The following is a 15,054-nucleotide window of genomic DNA, read 5'->3' as shown; positions in this document are numbered from 1 at the left end:
GCAGGAACAAGAAGTAAAGAAAAAGAACCAAATGTAAATTGGGTGTTAAACAAATATTTATAACAAATATTTATTGGTATCCCTGCCAAAGATGCACGACCTGAATCTAATCACGAGGAAACATCAGGACAACTCCAAACTAAGAGCGTCTACAACTGCTTCGAGCTCTCAAAAAATGTCACTGTCATGAAATTAAAAGAAGGACTAAGGAACTGCTCCAGATTAAAGGAGGCTAAAGAGACATGACAGGTAAATGCAGTGCGTGATCCTGGATTGGATCCAGGACCAGACTGTATTTTTCATTTGCTAAGAGCAGTGCTGTCCACTATGGGAACCACTGGCCGCATGCAGCTAATGAATAATTGAAATGAGGCTAGTCTGAATTGAGATGTGTTCTAATTATAAAATACACATTGGGTTTTAGAATGAAAAGAAGAATGTAAAATATCTCGATTATAAATTTTATATTAATTACATGTAGGAATGATAATATTTTGGCTATATTGGCTTAAATACAATTTATTATTAAGATTAATTTCACTTGCTTCTTTCTACTTTTTTAACGTAGGCACTAGAACATTTAAATTACATTTCTGGTTCATTTTTATGGCTTGCATTATACTGGTATTGTATAGTACTGCCATAAAGAACACTACAATTAGTGTACTTTGAACAAGGTATGTAGATTAGATAATAGTATTTTATCAATGTTAATGATGAATGTATTGTAATTTTGTAAGAGAATGTCCTTATTCTTAGGAAATATATACTGAAGTATTTAGAGGTAATGGAGCAGGCATGATTCTACTTATTCTCAGAAGTTTAGAAAAACATAAAATGTATATATATTTATGGAGAGATAATGATAAAGCAAATGTAAACTGCTGGCAATTACAGAGTCTGGGTGAAAGCTAATAAGGGGTTCTGTGAACTGTCTTTCCAACTTTTACATCAATTTGAAATTATTTCAAAACAAAAGGTTACAAAAACCGCCCCACACAACAGTTAACATAAGCAGCACAGCCGTGGGGATAAAAAGCAGGGTGGTGAGCACTGAAGAAGGGAGTGATGTGGCGAAGAAAAGTGAGGAACTCGCTCCCAGAAGGTGGCAGAAAGTATGAAGAGAGAGAACATTTAAAGTAAAACCTAGATGATATGGAGATGAGTAGAAGTGACATCTTGGTCACTGGAGGCTCAGAAAGAGAGAAAAAAGGAAAGAAAATATTTGGAGGAAAAGAAATCCCCTAGAATTAAAGGAAGAGGCAAGACGTCATATTTAAAGGACTCATAGAGTAGAAAAGTATTTTTCAAAAAGAAAAAATCCACACTTGGTCACATTAATGGTAAAAATTAAGAAATTAAGAATTAATTAAGACCATCAAAGATATAATTTAAAAAACTGAAATGCAGAAAGAGTAGATCACCTGGATAAAGACCAAAAATCAGATTGACATTGGACTTCTTAGCAGCTGAATATAAGAATCCAATGTATGAAAGAAAAGGTTTTTGAACCTAGGTCTCATATTTTGCCACATGCTATTTAAATGTGACAGCATGATAAAAATATTCTCAGGCATGTCAGGCCCTAGGGGGTTTGCCTTTCCAAAGACCTGATATGGAAATACTCTTGTAAGAAGTACTCAATATGAAAAATACTAAAAAGCCATGGGCGATCAAAACTTCAGTGAAGCTTATGGTTGTGTAAAAAAGCAAAGACTAAAGAAAGGAAAAAGAAAATATCCATATGATATCACTTATATGTAGAATCTAAAATATGACACAAATGAACCTATCTACGAAACAGAATCACGGACATAGAGAACAGACTGGTGGTTGCCAAGGGGGAGGGGGTTGGGGGAGGGGTGGAGTGGGAGGCTGGGGTTAGTAGATGTAAGCTTTTATATATAGAATGGATAAACAACAAGGTCCTACTGTATAGAACAGAGAACTTTATTCAATACCCTATGATAAACCTTAATGGAAAAGAATATAAAAGAAGAATGTATATACATGTAACTGAATCACTTTGTTGTACAGCAGTAATTAACACAACATAGTAAATCAACTTACTGCAATAAGAAAAGAAAATATCCATAACAAATCAGAAGGAAAGTTCTAGCAAGTAATCAATATGAAGTGTATATTTGGGTACAGGGATCATAGAGACCAAAGGAATGAGAGCATGCTATTGTTTTTGTTTTTTGTTCAGGGAAGATATAAATATTAAAACGCTTATGAAATCAATAGAGGTAAATAAACACAAGCATGTGTCTTAAATTAAAGGCAACCACCATAAGAACAAAAAAAATGAGTCAAATAACTTTTAAGCCAGCAGGATAAAACTTAACTCAGGCAATGGAAAGAAAAGAAGTAGTTTCAAAAAATATAAAATAAGATGGCAGAAAAAAATTTTAACATGACTGTAATCACAATAAATGTGGGATAGATGCAATGAAATAAAACAAAGCCAGAGGGACCTGGCATGGACCAATGATGCTCGTGTGCCATAAATTAAGGAACATATCCTTTGGCACCTGGCGTGGAAGAAGATAAAAGCCTTTCTAAAGTAATCATATATGAGGTATTAAAAACAAAACAAAACTCTGTACATACAGAAAAGCAGAAATTACACCCACTCTTATCAAAACAAAATAAACTTTCAGTGAAAAAGTGATCCAGAAAGAAACTGAACTAGCACATGGAGGTGACAAGAGGGCTTCTCTGTGTCCACCTAGACTCTGGGCTGAACAAAAGATCTTCCCTGAGAATTTATAACCACGAGCTTGGAGTTTGATACTATTCCATCGTTATGTACCTTTGTGCTGCCCTAAAGAGGTCTGATCCTTTGTTACCCGTTTTTCTGAATGCTTTTAGGGTTGTCCCTCTCCCCATTATTCTAAACTTTCATGATGTTGTGTTGAGCACTTTTTCATTCATTGTGCCGAGCATGTGGTTCTGTTCCCGTGTTCTGTACAATGAACAGGCTCAGTCCTTCTACACTACCCTCTGTGCAGGTACTTAGGATTCATCTTCTCTTGTTCTACTAGGCAGCTGCCACTTGTCCATCTGTCTTTCATCTTCCCAGATTCTGACGATATCTCTTGTATGATGTGGCTTTCTTTCCTCTTTTCTTGTCTTTGTGGATACATATATATTCCTCTGGTGTTATTTTCATGGAATTTGAGGAAAGATCAGTGATTAATGTGTGTATTCAATCTGCATGTTTAATGGGAAGACCAGATTGTTGATTTGTCCTTCTCCGATCTCAATCCATACAATAGTGAGTTGTTGCCATGAGACTTCCCAGAGAGATGGAGAGAAGGGAGGAGAAAAGGGAGAAGAAACTATTTAATCTGTTCTCTTTGCTCCTTCTTTCATTGAAACGGGGTGTTATGACACATGTGCTTGGTACCAAATTCTATTTCCTGGCAACATACTCTGTTTGTGACTCAGCCTGGTGGCAGTACAGCTGGGAAACTCTGATGGGCACCATTACTCAGCTTAGAAAGAGATTTCCCAGTGCTGATGGGAAGAAGTAGAATTATTGTTTGTTGAATGTTTAATTGTTTCTGAAGTTAGATCAAGAGAAGGGGGCTGTGGTCCACATGCGGCTCATCACTGTTCTAGGAACTGGACTAAGGAAACCCACAAATGGTCTTATTCTTAAATGGAAAGAAACTCTGCAAGCTAAATATTACAAAGCTAACAATTCTTCCCAAAGTAATTTGAGGATTTAATGCAATCCCACTTAAAATTCTGGCAGGATCCTTTACAGAACTTGATAAAAATGATTTCACAATCATTTATAAAATAGAAAGACAATATCGAGGAATATTTTAAGAAAAAAGAGTACCTCCATCTCCAAGCCAGAAAGCTGGCTTGTCAGCTTTGATGCTTCTCTCTCTCTCTCTCACTCCTCCACATCTAATCCATGACAGAATCTCGCTCTAAAAGGCATCTCAAAACTATCCATTCTCTCCATCACCACATCCACTGCCTTAGTTGCAGCTACCATCATCACTGCAATATCTTCCTAACCCATCTTCCCTTACACTACCTGCCCCTTCCAATGTGGTCCCACTCAGCAGCCATATAAGGTCCTCTCTTTCTCCTGCCCCAACCTCTTCAGTGTTCTTTCCTTGTTCATCTCCCTCCACCTTCTTCCTTGCTCATTTCATAACTGCTTCTCATCATTCATTCATTCATCAACACTATTTATTGAGAGGCTTTCAATGTGCCAGACAATGAGCTAGGGCCTGGGGAGGTAAATGAGCAAAATCAAGCTTGATTCCTGCCAACACCCTAGTGGCTTTAAAGACAAAGGACAATAAACATGAAAAAAGATTCAAGTGTGTTAGTAATTAAACCAATGCCAATTTAAAATAATAAGATTAATTTTTTTATAACCTTGAATTGGCCAAACCCAAATGAAAAAAAAATTATATTGGGTGCTAAAGAGGCTGGGAGAAAGAGATGTACTTATTCATTATTTTTAACATGGTGAATCAATACAAATGTTTTGGAGAAGCATCTGGCAAAATGTCTCAAGAGCCAAAAAAAAAGTCCATATCCTTTGATCCAGCAGTCTTATTCTTGGGAAATTATTTAAAGGAAATAATTCAAAGGAAGGTGGAAGAATGGAGGAAGACTTGAAGAAGGAAGTTTTTCATTGCAGTGCTTTCTGTGTTAGCAAGAGACCTAACATCACCTAAACGTTCAATAAAAGAACAGTTAGATAAGTGGTTTAGAGAAAGCTGATGTAATAAATTATGACTATGGAAACAAAATCAAATGCAAAAAGTAGGACATGATGTCTTCAAATGTGATGTACAAACTCTGTACACAGTTGAATATATGAAGAAATGAAAGCAGTTGCCAAGTATTAGAATGGTAGTCTTTCATGTGATTGAATTTAAGAATTAATAATTTTTAAAAATTAAGTTACCCAGTGGAAAAGATGGCTGAATTCATGGTAAAACTAACTTTGATTCTGTAGAGTATTCCAGTGGCCATGTTTATATTCCAGGCAATGTACTGCCAAATGAAAAAAATAATTGGCTCCTGGAAAAAAATGTCCCTTTCATCAATGTGTATTTGTCAAATGGTGTTAAAATCGATGCTATATCAAAAATGGAGGGAGTTATGCAGTTGACATTGTCATGGGAGATTACAGAGTCTCTGTGGGATAGAAGCATTTGTCAAAAACCCAGACGCTGTGTTCAGAGTAAGAGAGAAAAGAGACTCAGCATCTGTTAGGCAACTCCTAATCTCCTGGTGAAGACTGGGCATATCTCCAGCCCCTGGGACATCCCTATGTGATAACACTGCCTGGTCACCATGTTCCTGTAAAGAACAAAAGCTCCTGGAGCACAACAGACTCGCAGTACCAAGGACAGACCCCAGGGGGCATGCCCTTCTCCTAACACTGCAGGGTTCCGGAGCTCAGCTCAGGTTCAGCGAATGCAGACCTCTGATTTCTTAAGTTATGCTCTCCGCAGCCCAGGTCTTTGTAGAGTGCGGCCAAGCTATTCAGAATTTGGTAGCAGCTGAGACCATGGTGGTATAGCAGGGCCTTATTAAAAGATGCTTTGTGAATGAGAGATTTAATTTTACTGCAGAGGAGAGAAGACTGCCTTGTGACAGCCCCCAGAGGAAGGCAAAAGGGAAACAGAAGATCTGAGCTTTGATTTTGGTTCTGAATTCTCTCTGGCTATGTGACCTGAGTCCTTAATTTGGTTTTTTTTTTTTTTTTTGGTGCTTGGGTTTTTTTTTTTTTTTTTTACTTATAAAATTAGGAGGTAAAACTTGCATGATCCAGCCTTCAAATTGATTTCTAGATACTACTCACTTAGGAGTGTTTGAAAAAGATTTCACTTAGCAAATAAATGAATTAATGATTGAATGAATAATAATAATAAAAAAAGATTTCCGTATTTCCAGATGGCCAGCAGTGATTTATGGCATTACAATCAGAGGGAATGCCAGAGGTCATTTATACCATCTTCCTGCCTTCCTTACCTCAGGCCTAGTTCCTCCAAGAGAGAGAGTTATCATGGATACAGAGAGTACTTTGTTTTCCAAGAGAGGGAACCCCAGAAACAGCATTTGGAATAGACCAGTTTGTATAATGATTGAGAAGAGCCATCTGCAGATGTGGCCCACCACAAGAGACGGCTGAAAGCACAGGGTGTAGAGTCCAATGTGAATTCTCAAGGGCAAGTTCCCAAAGATGACTGAAGGACAGACCCCTTAGGCTGCTACCTTATCCTACTGCAGAGGTTCTCAAGTGTGGTTACAGACTCTTGGGACCACCTCCCCCGCCCCACCCCACCACCGGCCCTTTCAGAGGGACCTATGAGGTGAAAACTATTTTCATAATAATACTAAGACAAAATTTGCCTTTTGTAATGTGTCGACATTAACACTGATGGGGCAAAAGCAATCATGAGTAAAACTGCTGGCACTCAGTGCGGGTCAAGGCAATGGCCTTGCACTGTATTAGTCATTAATGTACTCCTCACTGCCAGGGACTTGCTGCCAACAAAATCCCCAAAAGTCAGTTTCACTTAAGAATGGCCTTGATGAAACAATAAACATTATTAATGTTATTAACTCTCTACCTTTGAGTACACATGTTTTTATTATTCTGCGTGACTAATTGGGAAATACACATAAAGCCCTTCTGCTATATACTGAGTACTGGCACTGTCTTGAAGAAAAGCACTTGTGTAATTGCTTGAGGTGCAAGCTGGACAATTTCACTGTCATAAAACATCATTTTTACTTGAAAGAACAAATGACAGATTATGGTTATTCAGCCTTAAGAATCTGGCATAGGGGCTTCCCTGGTGGCACAGTGGTTGGGAGTCCGCCTGCCGATGCAGGGGACGCGGGGTCGTGCCCTGGTCCGGGAGGATCCCACATGCCGCGGAGCGGCTGGGCCCATGGGCCATGGCCGCTGGGCCTGCACGTCCAGAGCCTGTGCTCCGCAACGGGAGAGGCCACAACAGTGAGAGGCCCGCGTACCGAAAAAAAAAAAAAAAAAAAAAAAAAAAAAAGAATTTGGCATACTTTTTCTTAAAAAATGAAATAAGCCTGTCACTTCAAGAAAAACACCTGATGGTATTTGTTGTCAATGATAAAATTTTACCTTTCAAGCAAAACTTGGGATCTTGGGAAACTTGTATCCACTACCATGAATTTGATAGCTTTTCAGTACTTAAACACTTTACTGATGAGATTGGAAGTGATCTTAACGAATATGATTTTTGATGCTGCATAATGAAATGTCTCAATATCTGGATTATCTGCATAACTCAGTAAACCAGTACTTTCCAAATGACCAATAGATGATGTTATAAAATCATTCATTTGTGAAAGATGCATTCAAAGTGCAAGTGGAAAGCAACACATTTTAATGTAACAGAGTATAAGTTCATTGATATGGTTTCACATTCTATATTGTAATTCTCCTTTAAGAAACTACCATTTGCAGAGTTTTGGTGTAGCATCAAAGAAGATTATCTGTAATTATCTGAAAAGGTTATTTAAATGTTCTTTCCGTTTCCAATTACATATCTGTGTGAGACAGAATTTTCTCATATACTTAAACCAAAAAAAAAATATTCCACAACAGGTTAAATGCAGAGGCAAATATGAGGATCCAGGTGTCTTCCATTAAACCAGGCATTAAAGAGATTTGCAAAGATGTAAAACAATGATGCCCTTTTTACTAAATTTCTTTCGTTTGGACAATATAGTTATTTTCATAAAATATGTTAACATGTAATAATTTAATCATTGCTAATTCATTATATGTTACTTTTAAAGTTAATTAATAAGTGATATTTTAAAATTTCTGTTTTAATTTTTGAGATGGTGAAATATTGAGATACAATCCATATTAACAAAAGTATATTGGAGTTCTCAATAATTTTTAAGCCCATAAAAAGGGCCCTGCTCTGAGATGCTTGCAGAGAAATTGGAATTTGGGATGAGTAATTAATAAGAGGAGGACCTGTCATGTATCAGCTTGCACTACCGTTGAGAAGTGTCATGACTTAATTGGGCTAAATGGCCAGGGTTGGTTATCAAGACAGAATCATCCCTGGAGGGGTAAAATGAAAGTCGTCTATTACCTAAGATAGGCAGAATTCACTTTTGTGAATATTGAATTCTCACGGTCCTGATTAGACCTTGAAGGGCACCTTTTTGTGCCCTTCCAATTGCCTCCAGTGCCCCTAGTGTCCAAGTCCATCCCTTTCCCTCCAGGGAAAGTCCGGCCCTATCCCTGCCCGATACTGACCATCATGACTAATGTGGGCTAAAAATCTGCCTCCCGGGTCATGGTGAATGCCACTCTGAGTCCAACAATCAGTACCCAGTACTTAGGAAGGCCCCAGGCACTTGCAGGCACTAAGAAGGAATGATGAGCATGTTGTGGCTTTTGTCCTGGAGGACTTCTCAGTCTGGTGGAGAAGAAAGGCTCCTGAAGAAATAATTACAGTATGATGTGATAAATGCTCTTCTGAACACAGTGACCAAATTTTTTCCAACCAAAAATTAGGACACACTCGGACATCTGACAATGAAACAATTTTGGGGTACTTGAAACACATGTCTGCTACACATATTAAGAAACTCCCAACAACTCCGCAGAAATTCTGTGTAGGTTTGTACTTGATTTGGCTCAAAGACCCAGAAACAATGGTCTGTACCCTTAAAAAAAAATTCTGGGAAATAACAGTGTCAGAACAGAAAAGAGCAAGAAACGCCTCAGGATTACAAAAGATGAGTAATGGGCCCCTAAACATTTTCTTTCCTCTGGGTTAGTGGATGGGAGGCACTAGAGGAAATTTTTTCCATCATGCTTGTTCCAAGTGGTTTTTTCCTCTCCAGGCAGAGAGTCCAAGTTTGTTCACACAGGTCTCCCACATCAGCTGAAGCAAATCAAGCTGAATCCCAGAGTCAGAAGAATTAACTAATATGAGGCTTCTAAGATCTCCAGCCTTGATTACATGTGGCTAAAATTAAACAGTAAGGTTCTTCATCTGCCAAGAAATGGAGTCCCCTCTGGGTGGGCTGTTTGGGGACCATGGAGGTTATGGTCTAGACTGGGTCTTCTTAAGTCCCAACCACGTACCCTTTGCCCCCCTCCCTTTGGGGCTGACCCAAATCCCTCTTTTTAGTTTCTTTCTCCAGCCTCCCTGTTCTTTCCCAGCTGTGGCAACTCAGTGAAGTGAACAAGACTAAAACACACAATGAACCAAAACATGCTCAGTGCCACACATGGACATCCTGCCACCCACAGTTAGAAAGAATGGGCTACACTGGGTCTCAAAGGCGATCCAAATGAAAGGCAGAACAAGGAGCCTGACAAACCCCTTCTGCATCTTGGATCCACTACCATTAGCCATTCATTCAGAGGGTTCTGCATCCACAGATTCAACCAACAACGGATCATAAATATTTGAAAAAAAATTCCATAAAGTCTCAAAAAACAAAACTTGAATTTTCCACACGATAACTACTGACCTAGCATTTACATTGTATTTACAACTATTTACATGGTACTAGATATTATAAATAATCTAGAGATGACAAAGTATACAGGAGGATCTGCCTATGTTTTATGCAAATACTACGCCATTTCATATATAAGGGATTGAGCATCCATGTATTTTTGTAACTGTAGGAGTCCTGGAACTAATCCCCCTTGAATGCCAAGGGACGACTATACTTACATTGGACTAGAGGTAAATCATGATGTCTCTGTGATCTCCAGTGAGCTCATTCACAAAAGCCCACAAAAGGTTATTTTGAGGATGAAATGACAACATACGTAAAAATGCTTGCCACTCAGTAAGCTCACTATTCATAGTTATAATTGTCATATCATTTGTGTGATTATTTAATTAGTGTCCGTCTCCCCATTAATCTCTGAGTTGCATGAGAACATGGGTTGTGTCTTTTTTATTCACTATTATATCCCTAGCGTTTAGCACAGTGTCTGACACATGTTAGGCATTTGATGAGACAACTGTCTGATAAAAGGGAGTTGGTAGGGTCCTGATTAAGGATTTACTCTAAAACATCAAGTTTGGAGTTGCCTGACAACTCTCATGGATTCATATTGGCTACCTGGAGCATGGTGTAATGAGGATTCTAAGGTGGTATCTGATATATTACCAATACACGCTATGGTTGAGGATGTTGAGTATTTGTTGACCTTGGCCTGTGCAGTCAAGAGCAGGTGGTCCCTTTTGCCAGTTCTTTCCAGCATAAATAGGCTGGTTGTATGGATAGAGCTACTTCAGGAGGACAGAGGTTACCAAGTATCTGACCTGAAGATAAGCAGCATGACCTCAGGAATATTTTTTAAAATCACAGATAAGAAAACACTTAGAACAATGCCCTGCAAAGAAGCTGAAAGCATACGACTATTATATCTGCCTGTCTCGATGAATTCACTTTCTTGGAATGTGTTTCATGAATGCATTGGTAAGAAGGAGAAGCTAGTATATCCCACAACCAGAACTTTGTAATACCCTCTCCCCCAACCCATAAGGAAGCTGTTCTACTCACGAGGGTAATCCTTTGGGTGTGTCTTCTCAGACCAGTTCCCATAAAATGTGAGCCTGTACTTGGCAGTTCCACAGGCACAGCAGTCTAGGATTGGTCTGTCAGTCACCCCGTCAAATGTGGAGTCTGAAAGAGTCAGGAAAGTCACCAAGTTAGGAAGCAGAGGTGAGTCATTTATAGAACAGCACCATCTCGGTCTCGTTCTGTCTTGAAGGCTTGCGAAAAGAAGATGAGGTACAGTTTTCACCGATTAATAACTCAGAACCAGGTCCAGCTATAAAGGATTTTATATACTTCTAAGGGTGATAACTATATATTTTGCAAATTAAATAAACATCAGAACTTTTGCTCTAATAATGTGAGGAGACCTGTGGGACCAATAAGGCAGAATATTTGGGATGGGGGCCCACGTTGATATATTTTCTGAGCCCAAATCTCCTTCCCCACCCCTCCCACAACAGGATTTCTCCACCAAATTTTAAGAGGAATATGCCTGTGTGTGTTTTCTCTAAGGAATATTCTCTGGGGCCAAATTGCCAGGACCAGAAAAAGCTTTGAAGGAGAGAAATGAGAACAAGCAGAGGGACATAAAGAACTGCTGAAAATTATTTCTAAAAAGATATGCATGTATAGTCACGTCACTTCTTATCAAGCTTTCAGAGAGTTTACTGGGAGGGTTGTGGGTTTGGGAATATGTCCATAAATTCAGGTTTACTTCTGAGCATAGAAGCAGCCGGGAAAAACTCAAGATTCCCAATCCGCCCCCACTTTTAACTGCGAATAGCTGATAAGTGGAGAAAGATTACATGAATAAATTCAGTATTTCCGACTGTCAAGCCCACATCCCTAAACTGTGCATTGTTGCTTTTGGTCTGTTCTGCTTCCTGCAAGCTGAAACAATGTCTACAGATGCAACTTGCTTCAATTGCTTTTTCTTTGCTTCCTCTGAAGTATTAACATAAATGTTCTCTCTCTTTTTGCAAGTTGGACATTTATTCTTAACTATTATATAAAGAGCAGCAACAAAGAGTATAAAAATCTTTTTGAGTGTTAGGAAGAGCATTTTACAAGTCTTCCTTATGGAATTCACTGGGTTCATTTGGTTTGAATATGCAAAACCAGTGATGGGTGGAAGAAGCGGATTCTGGGTTCAAGGATGGAGACAAAAGTATGGGATATTGTAATAATAACTATATTGTACAGAGTCTTCATACATGCTGATCTCTTTCCATATATTGTCTCACTTGATCCTGACAAACCTAGGAGGTCAGGACTTTGGTTAACCCCATTTTATAGATCATGAAACTGAGGCAGATTAGGTGATCAGTCCAAGGCCACAGGGTTTAGTAAGTGGTGTAGGCAGAACTGGAGCTCAGGTCTTTTTGAGGCCACAGCCCATGCTCTTAACCTCTACACTATATCACTGCAGGAAAGACCTTCTGCTGGATGGGACTGCGTAAACATCAATGAGAGAAGTTGGTGTGTGTTTCTCTTTTTGCTTTTTCAAATGAAGAATGGTACATTTAAAAAATTATCTCCCTACATCACTCCAGAATCTCTAAAGAAGAGATCTGAAACCACCCCAAATAGAAATCATTGTTTGGCTACTTTTTGTACACTAGGAAGAGGCCAGAGCATTGTTTGTGTTAGGAGAAATCTTCCCACTGCCTTCTGTACATGAAGTCCAGATCTGATTCCTGTGTGAGCCACTTTGATACTTAAGGGACAAGCCCTATTGACTATATTTCAGGAAAGGCAGCGTATATGAGTAACTCCTGAAGGTTCTTCCTTTTCACATTTCCATTATGATCACCTATGTTGTTACAAAACAACTAAATTAGTTTTGAGAAAGGAATTCAGAGCTAAGAGACACATGCTGGGGTTTCAATTGTAACTACTCGGCGCTGTAAATGAGGCAGCAATAATCTCTCAAAAAACCAAAATAAGGCAAATTGGTAGCTTTACTTTATCAAAAGTGCTCTCAGATATAAGTAGTGAACTTAAAGATGCACCCAGGGGTTCAAGGGAATGCACTTATAATAAACCTTTTGGAATTCCAAAGGAAAATAAGCTGCCATTTAAAAAATAAATTTCTAAGTTTGAAAATAAAAACAGACATAACTGTTTCCTACTGAGGAAAAGCCCACTGAAAATGAATCAGGTTTTCAAAGGGCAGTGATAACAAGTGTTAACCTACCCCTCTTCTCCTAACAGTGCAGGGCTTGCCCAATACAGGTAATTGCAGACCCTGCAGCATCTCCCAAGCTGTCCCCTCCCCCTCATTTCTACTCTTAATCCATCAGCTTTCTTTTCTACTGTCAACCTTTATTCTTTGCTCCTCTTCCCTTGTCTTCTTTTTCTCATGATCCCTTCTCTGCCCACATTTTCCTCTCATCTCTGCTTTTCCCTTCATCTTTTCCTCTCTTTGTCTCTCTCCCTTAATTGTCTATGACATGGTATTAAAGTGAGTATATGTGTGCATTTGTTTATTGTAGGTCACCTTTGGGAATATTTTATGTTTCTCTGTTTTTAATTGTAAGTAGCTTAATGTTTTATGTTTCTTTTAAAAAATAACGATTGCCTTTGCTTTTAATCTGTGCAATTCTTAATTTTCCCCTACGGATAAATAGCTTCAACTGGGGAAAAAAATAATAGACACTAGTTTCTCTCTTTCTTTCCTTGATAGATTTGATTTGACTTAACAAAGAGTGTGAATATCTTAATGAAAGAGCTGGAGATAATCAAGTGGGCATACACATTTAAGAAAAATCCCTTTGCTCTATGCTTATATCTTACAGACTTTCTGTACAGGATCTGCTTTGCTAACTGATGGATTTCCTCATGGGTCTGCTGTCTCCAGGGATCATATATAACAGCACCTAATGATCCTATAGCCCAGGTCCTGCCGGGTCTTTTTTTGTCCACAAAGTTGCTGTTGGAAAGAGGTCTTCTTATACAGATTCGTGCTTAGTAATTTTTTTTTTTTTTTTTTTTTGCGGTACGCGGGCCTCTCACTGTTGTGGCCTCTCCCGTTGTGGAGCACAGGCTCCGGACGCGCAGGCTCAGTGGCCATGGCTCACGGGCCCAGCCGCTCCGCGGCATGTGGGATCTTCCCGGACTGGGGCACGAACCCGTGTCCGCTGCATCGGCAGGCGGACTCTCAACCACTGCGCCAGCAGGGAAGCCCCGTGCTTAGTAATTTTGATAGGATCTCTGCTTCAGAAGTGGTAACCAATAGAGATTTGCAAGGTCATTTTATTGACACTGTATCTGCAGAATGTTAGCATATTCATAGCTTAGACAAGGCTTTCACAACATCAGGACTGAGGCTTTGGAAAGTGCAGTTTAGTTGATGGTTGCTGTCAGTACATGGGGCTGACAGTGAAGTGTCTTCTAGGAACCCTCAAATCTGGGAAATAAGGCTGTCCTCTGAGAGTCAAACTAACAAAACCTCACCACAGTGGCCATGATTAGCCAACCAAGAGGTGAGCTAGAATAGCCACAACTCTAACCCACGGGACCTGGATGTCATCTCATGGAGGCTGGGCAGGGATGGGACTGTCCATTAGGAACCAAGAGACTCAAGAGTTGAGATGTTCTGGGTCTGGGGAAAGGCTAAGTGAATCTGTGGACTATGAAATACAGGAAAGCCTCAACAGCCATGCATGGTGATGCCCACCTGGAAACTGCCCAGGGCGCTGGCCCACAGGTTGCAGCTCTCTGGCACCTTTGGCAGGCATGACCCTAATGCAGGGCAGCCAACTCTCTCCCCTTTAGCTCTTGCCATGCTCTCCAAGCAGTCCTCCACATAGGACCTAGTTTCTTCTCCAGCTCATCTATAGGGAGACCTATGCTTTGATCTACCCAAAGTAACAATCCAAGCTACTGAATTAGGAGGTAGTCACTTTGATAGAAAGGCAGTGGTTAGGGCAATGGCTCCTAGGTCCAAACTCTGACCTCCCCCACTAGCTGTATCATGCTGAGTGAGCTCTTTAAACTTTCATGTCTCAGGCTTCTCATTTATAAAATAGGTATGATATAATAGTCTTTACCATATAGGATTGTTATGCAGATTACATGATTAAGGCATGTGAAGTGCTTAGAATGGTGCCTGGCATGTAGCAGGCACTAAAAAAAAAAATAGGTCTTATTATTATTTTCCCAGAAGACCTTTATCAACTTTTCTTTTTCTTAGTAGCTTACGATTTGCTAGAAATAGAATGATTTCTTCTGAAAACGCAAATTGTTCTAAATGTAAAAAAAGTCTGCACAAATTAATAGAAATGAAAGAGTGAAGATGTATAATTTCAGAACATTTTCCATGTTTATTTAGTTCTCTAATGACTTGTAAACACATTTGGATGTTTCAAACTTTAATTTTTCATGGTAGATTAATAAATAAGCTTTGGGATGTAGATAACAATAGCTAACACATACACATATAATATATATATATGTATGTGTATATATGTA

General features: G+C 39.2%; 1 protein-coding gene across 1 annotated transcript in view; it reads right to left on the bottom strand.

The window, feature by feature from the left end:
* The window catches only part of SPON1 (spondin 1), a 274,713-nt gene that overhangs the window by 142,849 nt on the left and 116,810 nt on the right, over positions 1-15,054 (bottom strand). The window contains exon 5 of the mRNA XM_060104477.1: positions 10,585-10,707. Coding sequence (XP_059960460.1) covers positions 10,585-10,707 — 123 coding nt within the window. The remainder of the gene's footprint in view (positions 1-10,584; positions 10,708-15,054) is intronic.

Source organism: Mesoplodon densirostris, chromosome 7 (genome assembly GCF_025265405.1).
Source record: "Mesoplodon densirostris isolate mMesDen1 chromosome 7, mMesDen1 primary haplotype, whole genome shotgun sequence".
In the NCBI taxonomy this organism is placed as follows: Eukaryota; Metazoa; Chordata; class Mammalia; order Artiodactyla; family Ziphiidae; genus Mesoplodon; species Mesoplodon densirostris.
This window is presented reverse-complemented; position numbering and strand designations above follow the sequence as displayed.